Source organism: Mauremys mutica, chromosome 5, assembly GCF_020497125.1.
Source record: "Mauremys mutica isolate MM-2020 ecotype Southern chromosome 5, ASM2049712v1, whole genome shotgun sequence".
NCBI lineage: Eukaryota > Metazoa > Chordata > Testudines > Geoemydidae > Mauremys > Mauremys mutica.
In genome coordinates this window covers 118,201,846-118,228,525 of record NC_059076.1, presented here as the reverse complement: position 1 = coordinate 118,228,525, position 26,680 = coordinate 118,201,846, and the positions used below count along the sequence as shown (strand labels likewise).

The 26,680-nt window shown below is 42.0% G+C and overlaps 1 protein-coding gene across 1 annotated transcript in view; it reads left to right on the top strand.

Annotated features, from left to right (window-relative positions):
• Positions 1-26,680, top strand: part of EVC2 (EvC ciliary complex subunit 2) — a 157,833-nt gene that overhangs the window by 29,578 nt on the left and 101,575 nt on the right. The window contains exons 7-9 of the mRNA XM_045017520.1: positions 873-932; positions 16,001-16,135; positions 26,081-26,232. Of these exons, the coding sequence (XP_044873455.1) occupies positions 873-932; positions 16,001-16,135; positions 26,081-26,232 (347 nt within the window). The remainder of the gene's footprint in view (positions 1-872; positions 933-16,000; positions 16,136-26,080; positions 26,233-26,680) is intronic.

Below are 26,680 nucleotides of genomic sequence, written 5' to 3'. Positions count from 1 at the left end.
ATTTTGGGTTGTATTAACAGAGGCGTAGCATGCAAGTCACGGGAGGTGATAGTAGTGCTCTGCTTGGTGCTGGTTAGGCCTCAGCTGGAGTACTGTGTCCAATTTTGGTCACCAGTGTATAGAAAGGATGTAGAGAAAATGGAAAGGATCCAGAGGCGAGTGACAAAGATGATCAAAGGGATGGAATGGAAGCCATGTGAGCAAAGGCTGAAGGAACTGGGTATGTTTAGTTTGGAAAAGGGGAGATTAAGTGGGGGATGTGATAGCAGTCTTCAAACACTTGAATAGCTGCCATAAAGAAGATAGAGAAAAGTTGTTCTCTCTTGCCACAGAGGGCAGAACAAGAGGCAATGGGTTCAAACTATAGCATAGCGGACTTAGATTAAAGCTCAGGAAAAATTTCCTAACTGTAAGAAAAAGTAGGACAATGCAACAAACTGTCTCAGATGGTTTATACACAACAAATCCTGAATCTTGGCAGGGGGTTAGACTAGATGACCCTGGTGGTCCCTTCTAGCCCTATGATTCTTGTGGTGTCTTTAGGAGCCATGCGGCTTTTGGGTTCACCTTCACTCTTCCAGGCAGAAGTTAATGCTATGAGGAGCACCATTAACTTCTGTGGGGCCATACAGTTAGGAGGGGAGTATGCCCCACAGAACAGCTGCTTCCCTGCCTGTTAGCAGTAGATAAGTATGTTGCATTTTTCTATTAGACTTTTGTAGTTATGAGTGATGATAATAATTAATCAAAACATTTTCCTCTGAGTTGTATGTGAAGGAAGCTTCTGTACAGTAATTGGAGAGTATGCCAGTTTTATAAATTAGATTAAGCTTGTTTTATAATATTGTGATACTTTTCTATATCTTTTCCAGAACAAAACACAGCATAGTTTGACTGCATCATTCACCATAACAGGAGAGGAAAAGACTAAGGTAACACTGAAGCATAGATAACTGACTATATGTGGTACTTCTAAGGATTCTTCTGTGTACCTATTTTGGGTAGTAAGAGAGCTTTCTGGGTGCCAAATAGTGACTCTCTTACTATAAAAATAAGTCCCTTTGAAGTCAGTTACAGGAATTTAAATTAAAAAACTATTTGTGTGAATAAAGGAATCACAATTTGGCCTTTGGTTTGTTTGGCCAATGCTGATTACTGTGAATTGCAAATGAGGTTTTTCCTTCTATTACCCAAACAGAGCAGTTAGAAGAAAGGCTTATATTTAAGCATCAGAATTTTAATGTGAAAGCTCTCTGGCTTTATGCTATATTCAGATCCAGTTTTCCAAATGGAAGGCTGTGCAACCCCAGAGAATGGCGATGAGCATGCTAACTTGCTGCTGGGCATCTCCAGCATGAATTGGGCTTTTTGTTTCCAGTGCTCATTCCAGAAGGGTGCAAGTTCTCTTACGTCTACTGAGGAGTGGCGCTAAACTCTATGCTGATTCAAATACCCGTGCTGGGGGACTGGATGGGTAAAAATTCAGCAGAAGAGGAATAGTTTAATTTCCATCCTGCTCTTTGACCAGTCATCCCTCCAATGTGTATTTCTGTCCTTTACTAATGAAATATGTGGCTTCTAATGGTTCAAATAAGCCTGCAGAATAACACTGATTTCAGCAAGCAGTGCTGTTTGTCCTTCCTTTTTCCATTAGAGAACTTCTCCCTGCATCTATTGCTTCCCTTGCTAGAGTAATTTCTTCACCTAAACTCATTCTCTGTCTCCCCCATCTCCTCCCCCCTTTTGTTACTCACGCAGGCTATTTCATTGTAGGGAATCTTTATTAAGAAGTGGTGGCCAGAGTGGTGGGAACACTGATTGCTTGCACTCAGGCAGAAGAAAATAGTTTATTTCTCCCCAGATCTATGTTGCCATGGCTGTGTCATTTAAAGTCTAAAGGTCATATTGATAGGACAATTGCAGAACAAGTGGAAATGGAGAGGAAATATTGCAGACGCGTACAGTATAGAAAGCAGCAGCATTTGTGCAGTGTTTGAGTAAACAAGAACTGGCATTCCACTGTGAAGGTGAAGTTATGGAATCTTCAAGAAAAGTGAGAATTAAAGGGCTACTTACACATTTGATCTTTTCTTTTCTGTTATATGATTTGTAAGGGGAAAAGAATTACAAGCAAATACTCCACTGTCTTGGATTTCTTAAAGCCAAAGGAATAACAATATGTCCAGGTTACTTTCAGAATTGAAATTGTTTCTTCTGCCACCAGTAAGTGTTGGCTTGACCTTTGAGCTGATTTCATATTTTTACATAGTCAAGAAAAGTTTCAGGGCAGATAAAATATTTTATAGTTTCTGAGTGAAAAGCACCTAAGCCGCATTTTCAAAAGGGGCTGAGGAGCCTAAAGGCTTGTCAAGACAGGGACACCCAGGAAGGTTAATACAAATTAACTAAAGGTGTGAATTTAATGTGGATTAGTTAAACTGTATTAAACTCCGGTATGTATGCTCTTACTCAGAATTAAAGTGGCCTTAGTTCAGTTTAGTTTAATTCTCACCGTTTACAGGACTACATAATGCGAACTAGGTACCATTTAATTTACTCCCACAGGGACTACGCAAGGCAGTTATAGCACAGCGCAGCACACTAGTGTGTTCTCCAGTTCACACTCCATTGGTCCAAACTGCAGGGCCGTATAGACAAACCCATAGGCTCCTAAGTTTTTTTTAAAACTTTTGAATGCTCAAAAGTTCCAGAATTAGGGTTATCTGAACATTGCTTGAAAAAGGAGGTTAGAATAAAATATTGAATAGCTGCTCCTTAAGTGAGCACCATCTATCCTGTGCACTGAATGAGGCTGGGATCCTATGGGGAAAATAATATGTAACCATATAATTAAGCACTGTATAAATAATGTATACAGACAAGGGGACCAAATAAAGGTTGCACAGTCAACCTTAATTCTGGCATTTCCTAGTTTTTGAGTGCTTGACTTTGCAATTTAAATAATGTTCTTTTAATGTAATGTTTTGTATGTAATGTAATTTTGGCTGCTTTCAAGGTAATCAGTGTTTTCTCCTATTGAAAAAATAAGTTAATAAGATGGTTTCCTTTTGCTCTTCATTTGCTCCCCTTTTCCCATCTATTTTATTCCTACCCTAATGCTTACTGATCGAACAGAAGTAGAAAGAGTTAGGAGATGGACCACAAAAATTATTAGAGGCTTAGAAAGACTGCTGTATATGGAGAACATGTGCATATTGGAACTGTTTTAGTTTAGAGATGGGACAGCTAAATGGGGCATGGGAGATGTAACCATAATAATAATTGGTATATTGGAAGAGGTAAATATATCTTACTGGACTAGCTTCTGTTGGTGGAAGAGACAAGCTTTCAAGCTCCACAGACCTCTTCTTCAGGTCATGGATGTAAATCAGGAGCTCTTATTTTCCTTTTCTCGCAATACATGAACAAGGGATATTCAGTTAAATTGAAAGACAAAGAATTAAAAATTTATAATGTGGTGTTTTTTCATAGTGCATTATTAAGGTGGGGGATTGAGTGCCACTAAATAAGAGCTTAGAAGTTTTTGAAAAAACGGACATTTAAATGGCTAATAACAGTATTCACAGTTATGTTAGAGAGAACCTTTTAAAAAATTAGTTTCTAAGTTCTCATGCTAAAAGGCATTAGTCATTCATTAACTGGCAGGTTAAGAAAAACATTCTTTATGGATAGCTTATACATTTGTCTGAAGCAGCTGTTACTGGCCATAGTGTGAGACAAGTTGCTGGACTGCTGGTCTGATTCAGTGTTGCAATTCCCACAGAATATTACTATAACTTCAAACTCCTGTACTACTTTTTTCCTTCTCTGGCCTGATTCTTAGACCTCAATGAGATCTGCAAAACAGGCGATATTCGAACAAAACTGGTTCAACCATTTTTTTTTGAGATATACATGCACAACATTTCTCATTAGAACTTAAGGGAAAAAAGTATGTTGTATATTCTGTTGTTTAAAAATACATTTATGGAGCTCAAAAAGGCTGAATGGATTTTGTTTTCCACACACAATATTTCCTTCTGGGCTGAGACCAAGCATGAAACATTTTAGAAAAAAGTTGGATTTGCATGAGAAAATTATGAGTAATGGGAAAAAAAGAGGTGGGTTGTAGTTCATCCTTAACAACAGCTGTCACTAATGCTCCTGGTCTAGTTTCTTATATGCAAGACTGCCCAAATCCAAGTGCATACAATCTATATGAAGGCAATGGTTTTATATATCTGGCAGTAATTTGACCTGTAGCACAGAGTGCTAAAGAATTAATTCTGTATTTATGACAGTGCCATGTTTTAAGTTAATCCCAAAGAACTGTCAACCCTCAAATGGTCTGATTACTTACTTGGTTGACATGCCGCTCTTTAAAGTTTTACGAACCTTGTGCATTTTCTCTTCTGCTTCACTGGAGAAAAATGCTTGGTTGCCTATAACAAGTTAGTTCCATGGCCTAGAAAAAAATGTGAGTGCTGTTTGAGTGGCATGTAGATGCCTTGCAGCTCTGCTCATTAGGGTCTGTGAAAACTACTTGCCTCTGTTTCTGGCTGAATGTTTTTAATGCTAAGTAAGAAGCTGTTTAGATAGCAAAAAGTGCACGCAAAAAGTTCTCCTGTTATGTGCATCCCATGGTGTGCATAATAATAAATACTCTGCACACCTATGGCCTGACTTTCCATCATTGTCAGCACCTTACAGCTTCCATTCAAGTTAATGAGAGTGAAACATCTCTGAAAATCAGATCAATAATGACTTCTGGAAGTTCACACCAGGAATCAGTGGCAGAAGTAAAAGAGAGAGAGAGAGAGAGAGCATAACATAAACCTTAGCTAAGCAATTGCTTAACTGATTACCCATACCACCTTTCTTAGGGTTCTCTGAATTTCTGTTGCTTAATGGTGGATGGTGACTTTGTTTTAATGTTTTGACTAAGGCCATGTCTACACTACAAATTTTTGTTGCCGCTGCAGTTAGTATATCTCTTGTACGCGTGCATACTTGTCTCCTTGTGTTGGTGCTGTGGGTACTCACCAAGAGTTCTGATATTGATGCACAGTGCAATGCACCATGGGTAGATATCCCAGTGTGCAAGCCGTCACTGTCCAGCCCACTTTTGGGAAGCTTTGGCAATCCATAGTGGGGCCACAAGAAGGTGACTGGGAGCAAGGGGTCAACTTCCCAGCATGCAGCTGTCTCCACCCCATAAAATATCATCTATATCCCATAATTTTTTCAAAATCACATGAACTTAGAGCCTGAACAGCTCTGCACTATTGTCATAAGCTTTGCAAGCACAGGACGCGCGAGCCTCCAGTATTTGCAGAGCTGCAAGAATAACCGAATCATCAGAGCACGTGGTTTGTTGCAGGGCAGATTTCTGTGGGACATAGTGAGAACCAATGCATGGTTGTTGGTGGCATTCATGGAACAGCTGCAGACAGTGCAGCGCCACTTCTGGGCCTGAGAAACAAGCCCTGACCAATGGGATTGCATCGTCATGCCGGTCTGCGATGATGAGCAGTGGCTGCGGAACTTTTGGATGCACATGGCCACACTTCCGGATCTGCATGCTGAGCTTGCTCCAGCCCTCCAGCACAGGGACACCAGAATGGGAGCTGCACTGACCGTGGAGAAGCCAGTGAAGATCACACTGTGGAGACTTGCAACACTACATAGCTGCCTCTCAGAGGGAAATGAGTTTGCAGTTGGGAAATCCATTGCAGGAGCAATTGTCATGCAAGTGTGCAGGGCCATTTATCGCCTGCTGCTACGCAGGACTTGATTCTTGGCAATGTGCTGGATGTAGTGGATGGATATGCAGCAATGGGGTTTCTGACCTGCCGTGGAGCAGTAGATGGCGCACACATCTCTATTTTGGCACCAGAGCACCTTGCCGCAAAGTACATCAACAGAGAGGCTACTTTTCTGTGGTTATGCAAGCACTTGTGGATCACCGGGGATGCTTCACCAAATTTAGTGTGGATTGGTCAGGGAAGGTGCATGACACTCGCACCTTTAAGGACAGAGGACTTTTCAGAAAGCTACAAGACGGGACTTTTCCCCCTGACTTTCAGATTACCATTGGCAATGTTGAAATGCCAATAGTCATCCTGGGGGACCCAGCCTATCCCTTGCTCCTGTGTATTGTGTAGCCGTATGTTGGCCAACTTGACAGAAGCAAAGAAAGATTCAACTACCATCTCAGCAAGTGCAGAATGACGGTGGAATGTGGTATTGGTAGATTGAAGGGATCCTGGCATTGTTTATTCACAAGATTGGATCTCAGTGAGAAAATTATCCCAATGGTCATGGCTGCCTCCCGTGGCCTGCGTAATAGGGTGAAAAAGCAAAGAGAGAAAAGTTGCTGCTTGGGTGGAGGGCAGAGACAGAGTGGCTCTGAGTTTGAACAGTGAGACATCAGGGTTATTAGAAGAACTCAGTGAAGTGTGCAACACAGAGCAATATTGCTCAGGGAGGGTTGGAAGGAGCTCTTTAACAGTGAACTTCAGTAACACTTTGTGGTGTACTGTGCTCTACCTGGCCCTGCAGTTTCGGTGCCTGTTAAGAATTGTATGGTGCTTGATATACATCTATGAATATAACACTGTCAGTGCCTCTATTAATTTTGCGGTGCTTGCTGTACATTTATTATTATTACACTGTATTTGTCATTGAGCCTATGAGTTATGTCACACTGTACAGTAACAAGTAAGTGGAGGTTTTTGGAACTGCTAGGCACCCAGCAGCATTTGTTATGAACTAATAAAGATGAATTATGTTCCAAATAATGGAATTTTATTCAGTAACAACATCATTTGAAAAGAAAAATCTGTGCAATATAAAAGAAAATACATTTAAAACTTAATAAAGTAATATAACTTTTCAAGAGGAAAGAACATTTATGACCATTTTAGCTACACATGGCTAGCATGGCTTTCACAGGTCAGTGTATGTGGAGCTGTCATTGTCCTTAATGCCCCCCCCCCCCCCGGGGTGGAGTAGAAGGAGTAGAGAGATGGCTGGTAATTCCACGTGGAATGTTGAGTGGTGTGTGAAGGGAGGTGCTACTATAGAGATGTCCATAGACTGCAAAGGGATTGTTGAACATGTAGGTTCACAGGGGCTGCAGAATCTGTTTGCTGCTGGAGAAGACCCTGGTGCATATCCTGGTGCATCTCCCTCTCCTTTTCCAGCTGTGCCTTTCTTCTCTCCATTCTGTCCTTCTCCAGGCTGTCTGCAGTGTTCACCCTCCAGGCCTTTTATTCATGATCTGAAGCTGCACTAGCTTGCAGGACCTCACTGAACATGTCATCCCGAGTCCACTTGTTTCTTCTCCTTATCTGGTGCAGGCATTCCACAGGTGTGGCGGGGGAACCCTCAAGGCTACAACAGGGGCAGCTGCAGATAAAACACGGAGGTACCATTGTCAGTATAGTCACAACAAAAAGCAAAAGTTAAGATTCTCTTCGCTTGCTCCCCAAAACAAGACGTGCTCATTGGCACTTCTGCTTCTGCATAATTATGCATGGCACCTGTCAAGGCTGAATCCCCACTCTGTCACTTTGAGTATGGAAGGTGGGGGCCCACAAGGATTTTAAAAATTAATACTTGCCACTCCAGGCTTAAACTCCAAAGGTTACAAATTTTCTCTGACCTTGGCTTGGTAAAGGCTGCCACCACCCAAATGCAAAAAAAAAAACCCTTGGAAGGAGCACTTGGGAATTTCTCCCTGTGGGGTACCCTCAAGCCTTTTCACCCTGGAGAAGAGCTGAGGAAGAAAACAAAGGAAATCAGCTGTTGTTACCAGTTAATCAAACAACATGCACAAACCTCTTAGGACACCAAAAATCCAATCCTGTTCTTAAAAAAGGTAAATTTTATTAAAAACAAAAAGGAAGAAAATACATCTGGAACTTAGGCTTTTGCTAGATTTTAAAAGAGCAATTCTAAAAATTAAGCACCCAAAATAGCTTCTTGGGGGTTATCTTAAAGGTTACAAGCAAACAAAAACATCTGGAGTTAGCACAGAAGAGTCCACAAGCCTTAAAAAATAAAATAAAAAAATAAACAGAAATAAACCTAATTGTGTCTTCCTAAACATTCCTAATTACATATTTGAGTTGTTCAAAGTAGTTCTAGATATGATCTGATGGTTTTCCTATCGGGTTCAAACTTGACACAGCATTCCTGCTACCCATCTCTTCAGCCCAGAGAGAACAACAAACAAAGGGAAAGTTTCTTTTCCAATTTTAAAAGTTCTAGCCTTCCCATTGGCTCTTTTTGGTCAGGTTCCCCCCGTCTTTTCCCTTTACCTGGTGGACTTTTTAACCATTTACAGATAAAGCAAGTAAAGAACAGCTACCAAGAGGGATTTTAAAGCTAATTGGCTGGCTGGGTGTCCATCAAAGGGAGCTACCCTTCCCCCCACCCTTCATTTATCACAGCACCACTCAGAGCACCAGCCATGGTGAGTATGACTCTCTAGAGGTGTAGGAAATGAGGAGAGAATCACTCATTTGCATGAAACTGAGCACCGAATACTGGCACCATTTTCCAGAGGCGGGGGTGATTTTAGCTGATATCTCACTCCTGAGGGCAGCGAAGGCAGAAAGAGCACAGCTGCTGGTGTCCCGGACCCATATGTTGTTAGCCTCTGTACTGCAGTGGTGCCTGTCAAATTTATCACCCAGGCTCCCTCCATTCGCATGTCTGCTGTTGTCTTCTTCCTTCATCTCCTCATTCCCCTCACTGTTCAGGCCAGAGGCCTGTGTCTTGGGCTCCTCAGAAGTATCCACAGGCATGGTGAGGTCTTTGCCAAGTATGGTATGCAGCTCTTTGTAAAAGGGACAGGTCTGTGGCTCAGCACCAGATTGACCAGCCTTCTAGTATGCCAGTTGAGGTTCCTTCGCTTTCACACAGCACTGCTGCTGGTCCCTATTGTAGCCCCTCTGCATCCCCTGTGCAGTCTGCTTGTAGATGTCGATGTTTCCACGGCTGCTTTGAAGCTGTACCTGCACAGCCTCTTCTCCCCACAGGCCCAGAGAGTCATTATCTTCTGTCTACTCCAAGCCCCAAAGCGTGTCACTGTCGTGGTCAGCCGGGCAGTTGAACACAACAATGGAGAACTGCTAGGTGTGCTCACCAAGCTAGGCAATGAGGAAGAGGCATTTCAAAAATCCACAGGCCTTCCAGTCTGCAGGACCCCTGCGTAGCATCAGGGATGTGAGTCTTGAATCCTGGTCTATAGGCCTATTAGGCACTAGTAAGTTCCAACCTGCCATGCAGTGGCCTGCTAATAATTGTGAGAATGTCAGAGTTCAGCTTCTAGAGACGCCAGTCCTGGGATCCTGGGATCTGATTGGCAGAGTGCTGGGGGTCCTGATTGGTTCCCTGCTTCTATTTAAACCAAGCGCAGTAATAGGAAGTTCCCCCTGCTTAGGGGTGCTTCCCTTGCTCCTACTACCTGTTGCTGATCTCCTGGTAACGTGACCCTGCTTGCCTCCTGCTCTGATCACTAGGTCAGACTGCCCACGTCCCAGTCTGACAGGCAGTGGAGTTCACACTTGAGACCAGAGAGGTCAGTGTTAGCATTGTGGGACAGCTGCTGGAGGACTGTTAGGGTTGACATAGATAGCACAGTGTCTGCATGTGCTGCGTCAACTTCAGTACTTCGACTATGGTTCAGTGCTCAACCAGTTGTGTTACTATGTTGACATAACAGGGCGCTTACATCAGTGGGAGACAAATTCATGTGTATGCAATGTTGTAGCCACATTGGTCCTAGGATATTAGAGAGACGAGGTGAGTGAGATCATATCTTTTATTGGACCAATTTCTATTGGTGAGAGAGAGATGCTTTCAAGTGGTCTCTCTCACCAACAGAAGTTGGTCCAATAAAAGATATGATATTACCTCACCCACCTTGTCTCTCACATGTATGTGTAGACACATGCACAACTAGGACAATCTAAGGTAGCTTATGTTGACCAAACTTTGTAGTATAGACCAGACCTCAAAGTCCCACAGAGTAGGGTCTCACTTGTGCCAAGTGGCTATCAACTCTAGTGTTGCTAACACAACAGAGGAAAAAACAATCCGAAACTAGATCTCAAGACAGTTTGGTCAATTATTTACGTCAGCTCACCAAGTTCTCCTTCCCATGATATGTAGTAGACAACCCTGTTTTAACCTGCTTGCTCACAAACTATAATAGTCCTGTGATCTGACTAACACTCTTGACTGTCTAACACAAACTCCTACATTTATGACAAACTGTATAGACTGAATGCTGTTCAAGAAGCTTGCACACTTGCTCTCATTTTATGTCTGTATACATGTAGAACTTGAAAGTCAGTATCAAACCATTAACTATGGTAGACACATGTACAAGTGTTTCACAATCTCAGTTACCACTAGCTTGCTCAGTTTCAAAGCTATTTTACAACAATCTCAATGGGAACCTGTTACAAAACAGGAACACACATTGTAACTGTGTGACAATCTTTAAAGCACATTCACAAGCATGTACACTTCCTTTATAATTAGCTACCCAACTTCAAGAAGTGGTCAGTTGACTGAGTTGTCACACAAGAGAAGATCTCTGTTACTTACCACTAGGTCTTCGCTCAGCCATCAGCTTTTAGCTCAGTTATTGTTCACAGCGGGAGCTGACACTGCAAACACAGGTTGAATGAAGGATGGACATGACTTTTTCCGCTGTGCTAGAGAGCAACCTGAATTGCTGGACTTCTAGAACTTCCCAATCTTCTCTTTTCCAGGTGTCTTTGGTTTTCAGTTAACAATATGCTGAAGGAGAGAGGCCATTTCATCCTATTTCTACTGGGTGGTCCAACTTTGTTCCTCTTCTTGGAGGTGCTACTGTGGACGAATTATATGGTGACACAGGCTTCTTTTGAAGAGTTGAAAGGTTCTGTGAAAATGAGCTGTCTGCTCTCACTATCCGATCAGAGAACAAAATATCACCTTTTGAGTTCTTACAACTGGGGCTTGAATCATCCAGTCTCTTTGTGCAACATATCTTGTTACACCAGCTTGTGTAAGACAAGTTAGGCCATAGATGTTGATACAACCAACATGGGACATACCTTGAACATAGGCAGGTTTGCTCTGGTCAGCTACTTACCTTGTTTTTTTCCTTGGGCCCCTCTGCAGGGCGTCCCTTGAACAACGTTGCAGTTATGCACGCTGAAGGTGTAATTTCTCCATCAACTCTCTGTTAGCTGCTGAAATGTCCAGTTCAAAGTTCATACAATTTTTACAAAGTTCATCTATATTCTTGATGCTCTCTACATCAACTGGTTAAAAGACAGGAAACAAAGTGTAGGAATAAATGATTAGTCTTTAGAATGGAGAGAGTTAAATAGTGGTGTCCCCGAGGGGTCTGTACTGGGCCCAGTCCTATTCAACATATTCATAAATGATCTGGAAAAAGGGGTAAACAGTGAGGTGGCAAAATTTGCAGATCATACAAAACTACTCAAGATAGTTGCATCCCAGGCAGACTGCAAAGAGCTACAAAGGGATCTCACAAAACTGGGTGACTGGGCAACAAAATGGCAGATGAAATTCAGTGTTGATAAATGCAAAGTAATGCACATTGGAAAACATAATCCCAATTTGTAGTGAGGAGGCCTGGTCTCCCTCCCTGATGGATAGGAACAGGAAGAAAGCCGTGACCGCCCCTGGTGGGCACAGACGGGACATCTGCAACCGGCCTGCTGGAAGCAAAGGGCAGGACAGGAACCGGAAATATAAAAGACAGACCCTCCAGCTCAGTTGGGGCAGAGCTGCCAAAGGAGCAGGACCTCTCTCCCCCGCTGCTGGAGCTCGGACCTGATGGTTACCGCTACAGCGCCAGAGTCCTGGAGGGACTGTCAGAGCTGCCAGGCAGTGGGGCTGCCACTAGCCGTTTACCCCAGTGAGACAAACGATGACCCCAGAACCCAGGTACCCCCTGAATGGGAGTGTAGGAAGGAGCCCAGGGAAGCCGAATAGGGTTCGGCTGGGTTACTGACAGCAAGCCAGCCAGTGTGTTGTGGCCGGATTTCCCCGCTGACCCAGTGGTGGACCACTCTGCCACTATTAAGGCCCTGGGCAGGGATGCAGTGGAGTCAGGTGGGCCTGCGTCCCCCCTGTTATCCCACCCCTGGGAGTGGCAGCCTCCCCACCTTTAGGCCAAAAGGCTTGCATTAGTCTGTCACCCGCTCAAGCTAGGATGCCAGACGGTTTTGATGTCTGTCCCACCAGAGAGCTGATCTCCTAGACCAGCGTTTCTCAAACTGGGTCCATGGACCCCGGAGGGTACTCGGGGGTCTGCAGGCCCTGCAGATCAACTCCTCCCCTCTCTCTTCCTCAGCTCCTCCCCCTCCCTCCCAGTGCCTCCTTCACACCGGGGAGCAGCGGCCAGCACGTCCCTGTGGCCCAGGGGTGAGAGTTTCTGAGCGCCAACTCCACAGCTCCCATTGGCAGGGAACATCAGCCAATGGGAGCTGCGGGGGAAGAGCCTGTGAGCAGGTTCAGTGCGCGGAGACCCCCCGCCTAGGAGCTGCTGCCGGAGGGATGTGCTGGTCGCTTTACGGCGCTGCCTGAGGTAAGTGCCACCCCCACACTCCAATCCCCTGCCCCAGCCCAGAGCCTGCACCCAAACTCCCTCCCTCGCTCTGCCCCAGCCCTGAGCCCTCTCCAGCACCCAAACTCCCTCCCACACTCCCTCCCAGAGCCCACACCCCCTCCTGCACCCAAACTCCCAGCCTAGAGCCCGCACCAGTTAAAACAGTTTATTTATTTCACTCTGTGATTAACTGTCCTTTTATACTCTTTGGTTTCAGTCCCTTTTATTTATGGCTTTTTTTTCAGCACAGGTGTTTTTCACTAACTTGGTAGCATAAGCATGCTTGATTGCAAATATTAACCTTAAATTAAAAGAAATCAATATGAAGAGAACCCCTTCTTTTCTTTACAGGATTGCCCTTGACATTAAAGTTTACAATATTTTGCTCAAAGCTGTATCACTTATCTGTATAAAAGGAAGTTGATTATAACTTCATTTAATCATAATATGTTTTTCACTACTATATATACCATCATCATATAATGTCTTAGTGTTTGATATGAGTTATTTATATTTTTGAATTCATTCATTCATTCACAGACAGAGGGGACATCTCTCCAACAGCACCAACAGTACATTGTTGTGAAAGGTTGCAGAGACCTAGTTTCCTCAGACAGTCTGAAGATATCTCCCCATTAGACCTAGAGTGTGGGGTGTGTTCCCCCCCCCCCAGTCATTCCCCCTTTTTTTCTAAATAGCCTGGATGCCTGGGCAATTCCTAAATGATAACTCAGAACTTTGGGGTTTTAGTTTGTACACAGGGATGATAATATCTACAAGAAGTTTGTTTACTGTTTTTGACCTCTGATTCAGCAAGATACTTAAGCACGTTCTTCACTTCAGACACATAAGTGATCCCATTGACTTCATTTGGATTTCTAACATGCTTAAAGTTAGGCATATACTCAAGTATCTTGCTGACTTGAGGCCTTCCCCACTAGCGGCGAAATCATGCTCATCTTTCTCATGTGAGTGGTCCCATTGACTTGAGATTTGTTTTATTTAGATTTGTATTAACTTTTATACAAAAAACCCACTTATTAAATACTCTAGCTGCCTTTGATAAAAGTTAGTTTTATTTGATTAAAATATTATCAGATAACTCCTAACCAAAAACCTATCCCCATACTCAGACTCCCAAAACAGTCCCCTTCATACACCTCCAAGAGTCTAGGTAAATCGCTACGCTTCACAGCATGCCCAGAAGATTGACAAACAGGCTATTTCAGATGGAGGGGTGTGTGGGAAGGTGGGCATAGTCTGGGGGCGTCTCGTGGCATATGCTCTATTGAAAATTCCCACTGTTTGAAGGTGAGAGAACTCCATCTTAACAATCTCTGCTGAACACAACTGTAGCAGAGCGCAGGTGAACACTGTCCTGGTGTCGTCATTGTCCTCACAGAGCAACCTAGGTAATTAGAGGACTGGAGATATCAACATCTGAGGAAATACTTTTAAAAAGATAAGTATGTATAGGTTAGCCAAGTGACTATTCAAAGTGTGTGTGGAGTGGAGGGGATAGAAGTCTGCAGCTCTGTGAAAGGCATAAGGGAGAGCGGATGTTGGACATTATACAATACTGTTACAAATGAAGATGATACAAATGAATGTTTGATATTCCTATGCTGAAAAATGTAACTTTAATTAAACCCAGAAAAAGATTAGTGTGGGGTTTGGAGTAGGGATAATACCAGGAGGGGGTTAGAGTTGTATTAATGTTAGCCTGTATTTTCTTGACGTACTTCTTAGGAGTAGAAGATAATACAAAGGGACATAACTGGTAGTAATTGGCTGAAATTCAGAGGGGAGGAAATTTAAGATGAGAAAAAACTTCTAGATATTAAGATGTTAGTAATTTATTAGTGAAATGGGTAAATGACTGTTGGTTCTCTTTTCGTTTAGTAATTTCAGGCATTGATGGGCATATGAAAGGATTCAAGACATAGTAAAATTATTCATCTAACTATTTAACTCATTTTATACTAATTGATTTAAATGCTCCAAGTGTTTCATTATTGTAGAAGAAGTATGGCTGAAAATAATACAGATTTTTGTCAATTAGATTGTCAGTCAAGAGTTTTTCAAATACAATACTGTGAATTGAGCCTTAGGACCTGCTTTCTAAATCTCATAAAGTGGCAAATTAATGGCCTATGTTAATGGTTCAAGTATCTTCTAAATACAAAGAAGCTACTAAATCTGAACTAGGATAGACTATTTTAGGTTTGGGAATGATTCTTTCTTTAGTAAACTGTACCATAGTCCAGAAATATATTAAACAGTCAAAATGTGAGTTAGGTTTGCAGGATTTTGGCCCAAACCGGAATATTAGGTACTAAATTCTGCTCTTTTAGATTGACATAAATCCATTTGAAAACAAGTGCCAGATTTGATAAATGCTTCACGCAAACACAGTTGCCATTGACTTCATGGAGTGCTTTCACACTGAATGCACCACGCTTACCAGGCGGCATGTTAAGAAATAGAATGCACCATGCTTAGAGATCGCATGTTAGTTATTTAAAAGTTGCAGCCATGACAAACATGATTCCTATGCAATGAACCATTACCACAATGTCTATATGTTACGTTTAATCCAAAGATCTCAGAGTTGAGTTGTATATTGCCATTCTCATGTGAGACATTATGCTCATTTTATAGAAACATAATGTGAATTGAAAAGAGGTTAATTAAACCCTAACCCTAAAGATGTGATTGAAGGATATATTTGAAAAGGAAGGCAGTTTGGCTTGTGGTTCTTGACTCCTGGATTCCATTCCTGATTCTGGCACATGCAGTTAGCATAAGTGTGTGAGGAAAATTGAGTAGCTTTGCCACTTATGAATAAAACACTCAGCACAAACGTATGCTGATTGAAACCTTTTTACCTCACTGATTATTCTGTTTAGGAGAAAATTTTCAAAAGTGGCCTCTAATTTCATGTGCTCAGCTTCAGACTGGGTTTCAAAGTTGCTGAACATTCCCAGCTGCCATTAACTGGAACTGTGAATGCTTTGCACCTCTGAAAATTAAACAATAAGTATTTGGTCCCTCAAAAGTTGCATTGCCTAATATTTAACTTAGGATAGTTTCTGTAGCTTAGTTTATGCAGTTGGTGAGTCTAGATGATCATAATGGTCCCTTTTGGCCTTAAAATTTATGAAAAAATAAACCATTTCTGAAAATCTTAATAGAATTATTGTAATTATGTCTTACTACTTAGTAATTCCATATTCTTGTGAAGATTGTTAAAAGTAACGTACTGTGATGTTTACAGCTATAATCTGTGTCTGATTTTTGTGCATATGTAACTCTGGGAAGAAATATCATTTACATATTACATTCTTTCAATTTCAGATTTTGTACAGCCATGGCATCCATGCTTCAGGATTCTTCGTTGCTTTCGTTATTTCTTTTGTATTAACATGTTTTGCTTTTTTTGCTGTTTACCAAACTAGAAGATTAAAATGGAGTTTCCTTAATGAAAAACAGGTGAGTCATATATTCTACAATAAAACTTTATCTCATCTTCTCATAAATGGTATATTGAAATGGTTTCCAGAGTTAAGAAATGCAGTGACTAGCCTGAAATTTTGAAAAGTTGGCAGTGGAAAGATAAATTGAGATATTCAGTCAGAATCTAAGCTGATGTAAATCTGTATAGCTCCATTGTGTTTGGCATGGTCAACCTTAGAGAGGGGAATCTAGGACTGGCCATAATCATCTATCACATTTTAAAGGTGTTAATCCATGTCTACAGTATGTGTTAAATTGTGTTGAAAAAAGTGGGAGGAACCAAGATAACTCTCCCACAAGACGTGCGATGAAACTCAGTGGAGGACTGTTTTGAGCACTCTGTCAAGAACTGGCCTAATCTGATGACGGTTTGTGAACAAAACTGTGAAAAAATAGATGGCACTGTCACAGCCAAAGTTCTCAACATTGGGCTTAAGAGAAATGTTGAACACATGCTGAGTACTCTGAAGCCTATTTCTGTAGCCTTGAACAAAATGCAGGGAAATAGCTGTTTTGTTGCTAATGCTGTTGAAATTTGGAAGGAACTGAGTGAGATCTTAAAAATAGAAATATGCAATGAAAGAGTTAAATTACAAGCATTAAAAAAAGAGTGGGACAGGCACTATCTGCAGCTCATTTTCTTGCAAATTTTCTCCATACTTGGTACTAGGGTCAAACCTTAACTGCTGAAGAAGAGGAGTTGGCTATGACATGGACATCCAGCAATCATCCCTCCATAATGCCAACTATAATAAACTTCAGAGCTAAGGGTGGGAATTTCACCATTTAAGAAATATGTCTGCTGATGTTTTAAAGAAAGTCACACCAGTGAACTGGTGGAAGTCACTTAAGCACTTGGATTCAGAGACTGTTGAAGTGATAATCTCACTTTTAACAGCAGTAGCTTCTTCTGCCGGAGTAGAAAGAATATTTTCTTCCTTTGGACTAATTCATTTCAAATTCAGAAATCGTTTGGGACCTGAAAAAGCAGGAAAGCTTGTTTTTCTTTTCCAGATTATGAACACGAAAATGAAGGTGAAGACGACTGAGTTAGCTGCGGAAGCCAATATTTTAATTGACCTGGCTGACATAGTTGATTTTAATTTTTTAAAATATTTCATTAACTATTTCAGTTAAAAACAATTTTAACAAAAACAAACCTGATTTTAAAAAACTTGAATGTTTAACTAAATTCAAAAATTCATATACTTGTTTTGTTAAAATATTATATATTTGCTGTTGAAGAAAAAATCCAGAATAAATAACGTTGTTGTTTTAGTTAAATAAAAGAATTTAAATGTCTGGTGATGTTCTCCTAATACAGCATGGCAAGAAAATCCTCCAAATATTAATGATTAACCTGTTGAATTGCAGATAGTTCGCCTCCCAATGACTTTATAAATATTTGCTTCAATTACCTTTGGTAAATGGAATAACCAAACAATCATTCATTTTCTGATATAGCTGTAAAACTAATCTGAAAAGTTTTCAAAATAAATCACTTCAAAAATGTATAGCATATACCTTCAAAAATGAAACCTACATCTATCTCTGAGTTGTGAGGAATATATATTAAGGTTATAACAACCAACAAGAATGCATTTTTACGTAGGAATCTATAATTTAATTGAGTCTTCCTGACTAGTGATTTAAATCATGATTGAAATCAATTTGATTTAAATCAAATCCACCCTGGATTCCACTCTCAGCACATTAAGTGCACCATAGTCCAGGCATATGCTCTAACAAATGATGCAGATGAAGAGGACAAAGAGATTCTATACAGAATTGAATGATGTAATGAAAGAAATACCAAACCACGATCTTGGTCTGGTTATGGGAGATTTTAATGACCAGATTGGAAATGAAAGACGAGGTAGAGAGACAGTCATCAGTCCACATACAACTGGAACAATGACAGACAATGGCACAAGACTTTTGTGCCAAAAACAATCTTAGCATCTGCAATTATTTCTTCCAACATAAAAGCATACGCAAAATGACATGGATTTCACCAGATGGCCGTAAACAAAATGAGATCAACTATATCTGTGTTAGTCAGAGGTGGAAAACATCAGTGTTAAACACAAGAGTATTCAGAGGAGCAGAAATAGGGAGCAGTCACTATTTGCTGAAAGCAAACCTCAAATAGAAGTTTAAAGTGCTTGGAAAGAAAGAACACAGACTCAGATTATTCAATACACAGAAACTATGAGATTTCAGGTTACGAAAAGAGTACCAGATAGAGGTCAAGAATAGGTTTGAGGCCCTAAAAGATCGAGAAGAAAACAAAGTGGAAAAATACTAGGATCTTTTCAAAACAGCTATGCTAGAAGCAGCTGAAAAGATAATTGGCAGAGAGGAAGCAATAAAGAACAGTGGATCTCAGAAGAAACATGGAAAATTATAGACAAAAGAAGAAGAAAACAAAAAGATCTAGTACTACAACATGCAACTGAAGAAACAAAACAAACCTACAGGAACTTTGACAAAGCAATAAAGAAACAATGCAAAAAAGATAAGTGAAATTGAATAGAAAGTAAGGCTAGTGAAACTGAAGAAGCAGGGGAAAGAAATGATAGAAGAACAGTCTACAGGATCCTGAAACAGTTAACAGGATATGGATCAAAATTCAGAAGTGTCCCAGTGAAAGGGAAACAAGGAGAAATTTTGAAAACACATGAGGAACAAGAAAATAGATGGGTGGAACACTTCAGAGAAGTGCTAAACCAACCAGAACCAATTACAAAACTGGAATTTAACAATGATAAACCATTAGACCTAAATATAGATGTATCTGAGGTAAAAATCAAAGAAGTAAAGCATTGCAGAAGCTGAAAAACAAGGCATCTGGTTTGGATGGAATTCATCCTGAGATGCTTAAATATGGAGGTGAAGATGTGGAATCAGTCATCTGTTCGCTGTGCAACAAAATATGGACAGAAGAGAAAGTTCTGGAAGAATGGGCCCTCGGTATCATAATCAAGTTACCAAAGAAAGGTGATCTAAACAGTTGTTCAAATTGGAGGGCAGTAACACTTCTATGTGTCACAGGAAAAGTATAAGCAGCAGTCCTCCTGAACAGAATGAAAAGAAAGATGGATACCATCCTACGTGAACAACAATCTGGATTTAGACAAGGGAGATCATGCACAGATGCTATTTTCACCCTGAGATGGATTATTGAGAACACAATTGAATTCCAAAGCAGTCGTGCCATCAATTTTATGAACTTTCAAAAGGCATTAGATAGTGTAAACAGTGTGGAAAATTGTGGAACAATATGGAATTGCAAAAAAATAACATTATGAAGGCATTCTACGTCAACTCAAAATGCTGCTTTAAAATGGAAATTGGATTGAGTAAGCCATTCAATATCAAGACAGCTGTAAGGTAGGGGAGTGTCCTGTCTCCTTTTTTGCTTATGCTAGTCGTTGACTATGGATTATGGTTCTAATGGGGGACTTCAGTCACCCTGACATCAGCTGGGAGAGCAATACAGCAGCGCACAGACAATCCAGGAAGTTTTTGGAGAGTGTTGGGGGCAACTTCCTGGTACAAGTGCTGGAGGAACCAATCTGGGGCCATGCTCCTGTTGACCTGCTGCTTACAAACAGGGAAGAATTGGTAGGGGACGTAGAAGTGGGTGGCAACCTAGGCAGCAGTGACCATGAGATGGTTGAGTTCAGGATCCTGACAAAAGGGAGAAAGGAGAGTAGCAAAATATGGACCCTGGACTTCAGAAAAGCAGAGTTAAGACTCCCTTAGGTAACTGATGGGCAGGATCTCCTGGGAGGCTAATATGAGGGGGCAAGGAGTCCAGGAGAGCTGGCTGTATATTAAAGAAGCCTTATTGAGGGTGCAGGAACAAACCATCCCAAAGTGCAGAAAGAATAGCAAATATTGCAGGCAACCAGCTTGGCTTAACAGTGAAATCTTCGGTGAGCTGAAACTCAAAAAGGACGCTTACAAGAAGTGGAAATTTGGACAGATGATTAGGGAGGAGTATAAAAATATTGCTAGAGCATACAGGGGTGTAATCAGGAAGGCAACGGCACAGTTAGAGTTGCAGCTAGCAAGGGATGTGAAGGGTAACAAGAAGGGTTTCTACAGGTATGTTAGCATCAAGAAGACAGTCAGGAAAAGTGTGGGACCCTTGCTGAATGGGAGAGGCAACATAGTGACAGATGATGCGGAAAAAGCTGAAGTACTCAATGCTTTTTTTGCCTCAATCTTACACAGACCAGGTCAGCTCCCAGACTGCTGCACTGGGCAACACAGTATGGGGAGTAGGTGAGCAGCTTTCAGTGGTGAAAGAGCAGGTTAAGGACTATTTAGAAAAGCTGGACATGCAGAAGTCCATGGGTCCAGATCTATTGCATCCAAGGGTGCTGAGGGAGTTAGCTGATGTGATTGCAGAGCTATTGGCCATTATCTTTGAAAATTCGTGGCAATCCGGGGAGGTCCTGGACGATTTAAAAAAGGCAAATATAGTGCCCATATTTAAAAAAGGGAAAAAAGAGAACCCGGGGAATTACAGTGAGGTCAGCCTCACTTTAGTCCCCAGCAAAATCAAGGAGCAGGTCCTCCAGAGATGCATTTTGGGGCACGTGGAGGAGAGGGAGGTGATCAGGAACAGTCAACATGGATTCACCAAGGCCAAGTCATGCCTGACCAACCTGATTGCCTTCTGTGAGGAGATAACTGGATATGTGGAAAGCAGTGGATGTGATTTATCTTGACTTTAGCAAAGCTTTTGATATGGTCTCCCACAGTATTCTTGCCAGTAAGTTAAAAAAATATGGATTGGATAAATGGACTATAAGGTGGATAAAAAGCTGGCTAGATTGTCAAGCTCAATGGGTAGTGATCAACGGCTCGATATCTAGTTGGCGGCCAGTATCAAGCGGAGTGCCTCAGGGGGCTGGTTTTGTTCAACATCTTTATTAATGATCTGGATGATGGGATGAATCTGCAAATTCGCAGATTACACTAAACTGAGGGGAGAGGTAGATATGCTGGAGGGTAGGAATAGGGTTCAGAGTGACCTAGGCAAATTGGACGATTGGGCCAAAAGAAATCTGATGAGATTCAACAAGGACAAGTCCAGAGTTCTGCACTTAGGAAGGAAGAATCCCATGCACCACTGCAGGCTGGGGACCGACTGGCTAAGCAGCAGTTCTGCAGAAAAGGTCCTGGGGATTACAGTGGATGAGAAGCTTGATATGAGTCAGCAGTGTGCCCTTGTTGCCAAGAAGGCCAGTGTCATATTGGGCTGTATTAGTAGGAGCATTGCCAGCAGATCGAGGGAAGTGATTATTCCCCTCTATTTGGCACTGGTGAGGCCACACCTGGAGTATTGTGTCCAGTTTTGGTCCCTGCCCCCCACCCCCCACTGCAGACAGGATGTGGAGAAATTGGGGAGAGTCCAGCGGAGGGCAACAAAAATGATTAGGGGACTGGGGCACATGACTTACGAGGAGAGGCTGAGGGAACTGGGGTTATTTAGTCTGCAGAAGAGAAGAGTGTAGGGTGGGATTTGATAGCAGCCTTCAATTACCTGAAGTGGGGTTCCAAAGAGGATGGAACTATACTGTTCTCAGTGGTGGCAGATGACAGAACAAGAAGCAATGGTCTCAAGTTGCAGTGCGGAAGGTCTAGGTTGGATATCAGGAAACACTATTTCACTAGGAGGGTGGTGAAGCACTGGAATGGGTTACCTAGGGAGGTGGTGGAATCTCCATCCTTAGAGGTTTTTAAGGCCCAGTTTGACAAAGCTTTGGCTGGGATGATTTAGTTGGTGTTGGTCCTGCTTTGAGCAAGGGATTGGACTAGATGACCTCCAGAGGTCTCTTCCAACCCTAATATTCTGTGATTCTAAAACAATTGACAGTGATACATATGGCCTAAAATGGAACAATTCAAGGTTATTTGATCTAGATTTTGCTGATGAAATCGCTCTTATCAGTGAAGATGCCAATGGACTACAAAAATGCACAAACCAGGTAAAAGAAGTAATGGAGAAGATAGGTTTGAGATACAATGCAAAGAAATGCAAAGTCATGTTGAAGGGGACTATAGGGACCAAAATCAAAATTGAAGAGAAATTGGAGAAGGTGGACAATTTTACGTATCTTGGAAGTACCATCAGCCAACATGGTACTAGTTCCGAGGAAATCAGAGGAAGAATCGAGAAGGCAGATGCTGCATTTGGAAGACTCAGAAACATCTGGCAACTCAAAACCATCTCCCTCAAGACCAAACTGAATGTGTACAAATCAATTGTTAACGCTGTAACAACATATAGCAGTGAGACATGGCAACTTACCGAGAAAGGCATGCAAAAGCTGGATGCATTTTGTCACAAATATCTGAGAAGAATATTGGGAATAACATATAGAGATAGGAAGACGAATGAAGAAGTCAAAAAAATTACTGAACAAAGTACTCTCTCATAAATAATCTACAAGAGAAGATATCAATGGCTGGGACATGTGCTGAGAATGGAAAAAGAACTCTTGCCAAATACCACCCTTGAATGGAAGCCAGAAAACCCAAGACGAAAGAGAGGAAGACTGTGAATAGCATGGAAATGAACAGTTATGAACGACATCAAGCCACCTTAACATGAAATGGGAAGATTTGGAGAGAAGGGCAGTTGACAGGCAAGGATGGCAAATGTGGGTTGCCCAATGTGCAGCAAAGCATGGGATGGACTAAGGTCTAAGGTAAGGTCCTCCTGCCTAAGAACACTCCCTTGACCTAACACACTCGAATTGGTCCTGACTCCTCTGTCAGTGCCAATAAACAGGTCTTCCATGGTCCTGCTCAGCCTTCCTCTGCAATGCCACTCCTGCCCTTCTGGTGGCATGGGTTCCCTGTTAGCATTGGAATGTCCTGGCAAGTCAAACACAAGCTTAGCATTCTCTGTCCTTTCTCCTTTGAAGGAACCTAAGAACTCCCCGTGCGACATGACATATAGCTTTGCTGCCAAAGGCCACAATATTGATACTTTTTAGCATCCGAGAAATGCTACTGTTACAGCCTCCTTCCTTCAGACTATTTTTGTAGCCCACCAGGAAACAACTAAGCCTAAAAGTGAAGTACAGTTGTTAAAATGTTGCAGTTTACAGTGTATCAAGGGGCCAGTTGGTATGGGGTTCAGTGCCTTGTACTAGTTACCTATTTCTTCATTAAAGGCTGGCCATCATTTGGAGAACATAAGTGTTCAAGGTACCGGAATGGAAAAGAGAAGTGGCTTTCCAGTCCTGTGGTGGACACCTAGCCACCAGTGCCGGAGAGATGTTCCTGCTGACAGTCAACCCTGTACATCTTGCTCAGTGGAGAGATGTGGTGAGCTATGAAGGTGGACCAAGTACATTTGACCTGTTGTTAAACCTGAAGAACCAGCTTGAATTTCTTCTACACTGAAAATTTGCTGAATTATGCTTACAGGACTGGCAGGCAATTTGAGAGGAAATTGACTGTATTCTCAGCTAGCGGGAGAGGTACAAAGAACCACAGAGAACATCAACACATCCCCCAACCCCCACTTCATCACCAGGAAGTTTTGGCTCCTGTGTCCAGTGAACAGTATTTGAAAGGAACGTGGAAACATAGCACCACAAGTGTATTTTCTTCCCAGAACTTTTGGATTAGCACCACAAGCCAGTTGCCTCTACATATCTAAATGACGGGGTGCTGTGGTTTTGGAACCATGAGAGTGGATGCTTCAGCCAGCTACCCCCACTTCTCCTGGCTTCTGCGGAGTGGCTCAGCATAGGAAGAGGCCACACACCAGGGACTGGGAACAGTAATAAACATTTGCAGTGGTCACAGGGAGAATGGAGCACTGACTTTCCTCGGACAAACAAAAGAGTTTGTCCGAGGAAAGTTTCCCTTCCCAGACCTAGGCAGGCCCTCACCCAAACCTCCAACCCACCCCTACTCTCCTTCCATGCAGCTCTTGTTTGGAAGGTGAAGGAAAGAGGGTGTGGAGAGAGGTGGTTTGGGGTCTTTGGACAATTGTAAATGTCTTAAAACGGTTCTTTCCCCACCAGGTCCCCTCTTTCCCTCCGTTTTCCCCTCTGGTCCATGTGGCCCAGTGACTGTTCAGACTAACAAATGCACAGACACAGGGACACAGTGACTGCATATTAATAATCTGTTATAGCTTCCTCTAAATGCTTTATGATGGTTCATGGTTTTTCAATAAAATCATTGATTTACAGCTGTCTTGCTTGAGGACCATGTCGTGGTGGAGCATGGGTGGGGCGTGGTGAGTGGGGGCTGGCTTCAGGCATGTATTACCGGAGCAAGAGAGGCTATTTTCAGGGAATAAATCCTTACCAGCCTTGGATTCTGATTCCTGCTGCAGCTTGAGGTTCCTCAGGGGAGGCTTCCTCAACCGAGTCCACCGGGTAGAGGTGCAGAACAATGTGCTCCTCTTCCTCTGAGGTCCCTGCTGCCTCCTCTCCCTGCCCTGATTGGCATCCGCTCATACAGTGAGGCTAGCGGGATTGAGGAAAGGGTCATGACTTACTGTAGTCTCAGTTCACTCAGCTCTGAAGAGCACCCAGGCCATGCCACATTGGAGGCGTATATACGCACACCCCTCATGCATACTAGCTTTCCTGCACTATGCTGCCCTTCAGGACTGTGCTTCAGGGCTTCAGATGTGAACAATGGGGGAGGGGAATATGGAACAATAATGCACACGTACCAGGTACAGTTGCAACTGTAGACATAAATTGAGACTAATGTTCACCTGGAGATGATGATCTAATATTTTAACTATAATCCTCCACATTACAGAATAAATCTTCAAGAGTAAAGTGTGCAAAGCCATCTTTATGTATCAGAAAGGAGCAGCAAAGAGAGGGGAGGGAACAATGTACTGTTATTTTGTCTTTGCAGTTCACCTTTTCTAAATAATTCTTTCCATGTCTTTTTTTAACTTTTGTGTCTCATGAGTTTCTGCTGGAAGAGTTCTACAAGTGGTAAAGAGAAAGATGGACATGTATCCTATTTAAATTTACAATAAAGATTGTATTTATTGTAAAATAATGGCTTACTAAGAGAGAGAAACTTCCATACTTATCTGTGAGCATCATGTTTGAAAAATGTCTCTATTAACCTTTTGATTTCTCTTCATTCAGAAGAAATCACAGTAAGTGAAAATAGCTCAAGTCAGTCTCTCTTTTATGAACAAGGCTTGATGCTGAAATCATAAAAGTGTAACAGAATCGTCCCAGCACCAGAGGTTTTATAAACCTTGTCTGGTGAATTTATTAATCCTTAATCTCAAGGGACTCCATAGGTACTGCATACTAGCAAAATTGCTTTTCCTCTTTCATAGAATTATGTATCAACTTCTGTTGGTGGAAGCAAGCTACACAGAGATCCTCTTTAGGTCTGCGGAAGAAGAGCTTTGTACAGCTCCAAAATTTGTCTCTTCCACCGACAGAAGTTTGCCCATTTAAAAGATATACCTCACCAACCTTTTCACGTCACCTGCCTGGTATCCTGGGACCAATACGAGTACAACAACACTGCAAACATAGCATTATGTGTGATTTTGTTCAACAAGTGTAGATAAAAGTGGAAAATAACTCACTGAGGCTGGTCCAAAGCCTGTTGAAGCCAATGGATAGACTCCTATTGCCTTTTTAAAGGTGTTCAGGTGTTGCAGTGCTTAGCATTGCAATGCTTAACTGAATTAGGAGCCTAAGAGCTAAGAGCCTTAATTCCATTGACTGTTTTCATCGTTTAGGTTCCAGCTCGGTTATATACCAAAACATAGCATCCACACAAACTTCTGCTGAAGTAAATGGGAGTCTTTCCACTGACAACAGTAGGAGTTGTATCCACACTAAGGGTTGATCTGCTATAATATAACGTTTATTTTTTGTGTTTACTTAGGAGATACGATATGATCTTACTCTAGATCACAAACTGGAGTATTCACAGTTTAATTCAGGAGATCCCTTTAATGAAGATATCATTATGAATGACCAAATCATTGAGATACTGGCCTTTGAAGACTCCAAGAACATGCTTCAAGCTTTAGAAGAGTAAGAAGTCACTATTATTGCATTATACTTCACATCAACAAAACGTCTCATATGTATGATGCTGAATATCTGCCCTTTAGTTCTCTCTGATAGATTCCTTTCAGACACACGTCTGCACTACCTGAAGCAAATAATGGGGCATCCATAGTAACTAATGCAGGCATATTGTACATTGCCTTTATATAGAAATTGCAGCTCAATCTAGATCCTAGGCACATGTTTTCTGAGTCAAACACACTGTAAGGGCTTGTCTACATGGCAAGTTAGCACACTGCAAGCCAGGATGTGAATCTTCAGCGCACTAGTTTGCTGTGCACTGAATGGCCTCATGCACCCTACCGCACACTGGAGGTTGTATAGTACACTTTGATGTACTCCCATGAAACATTTACTGTGCCTGTAGCAGGGTCCACATGACGAGTTAGTGAGGGGCAAGGTAGTGTGCAGT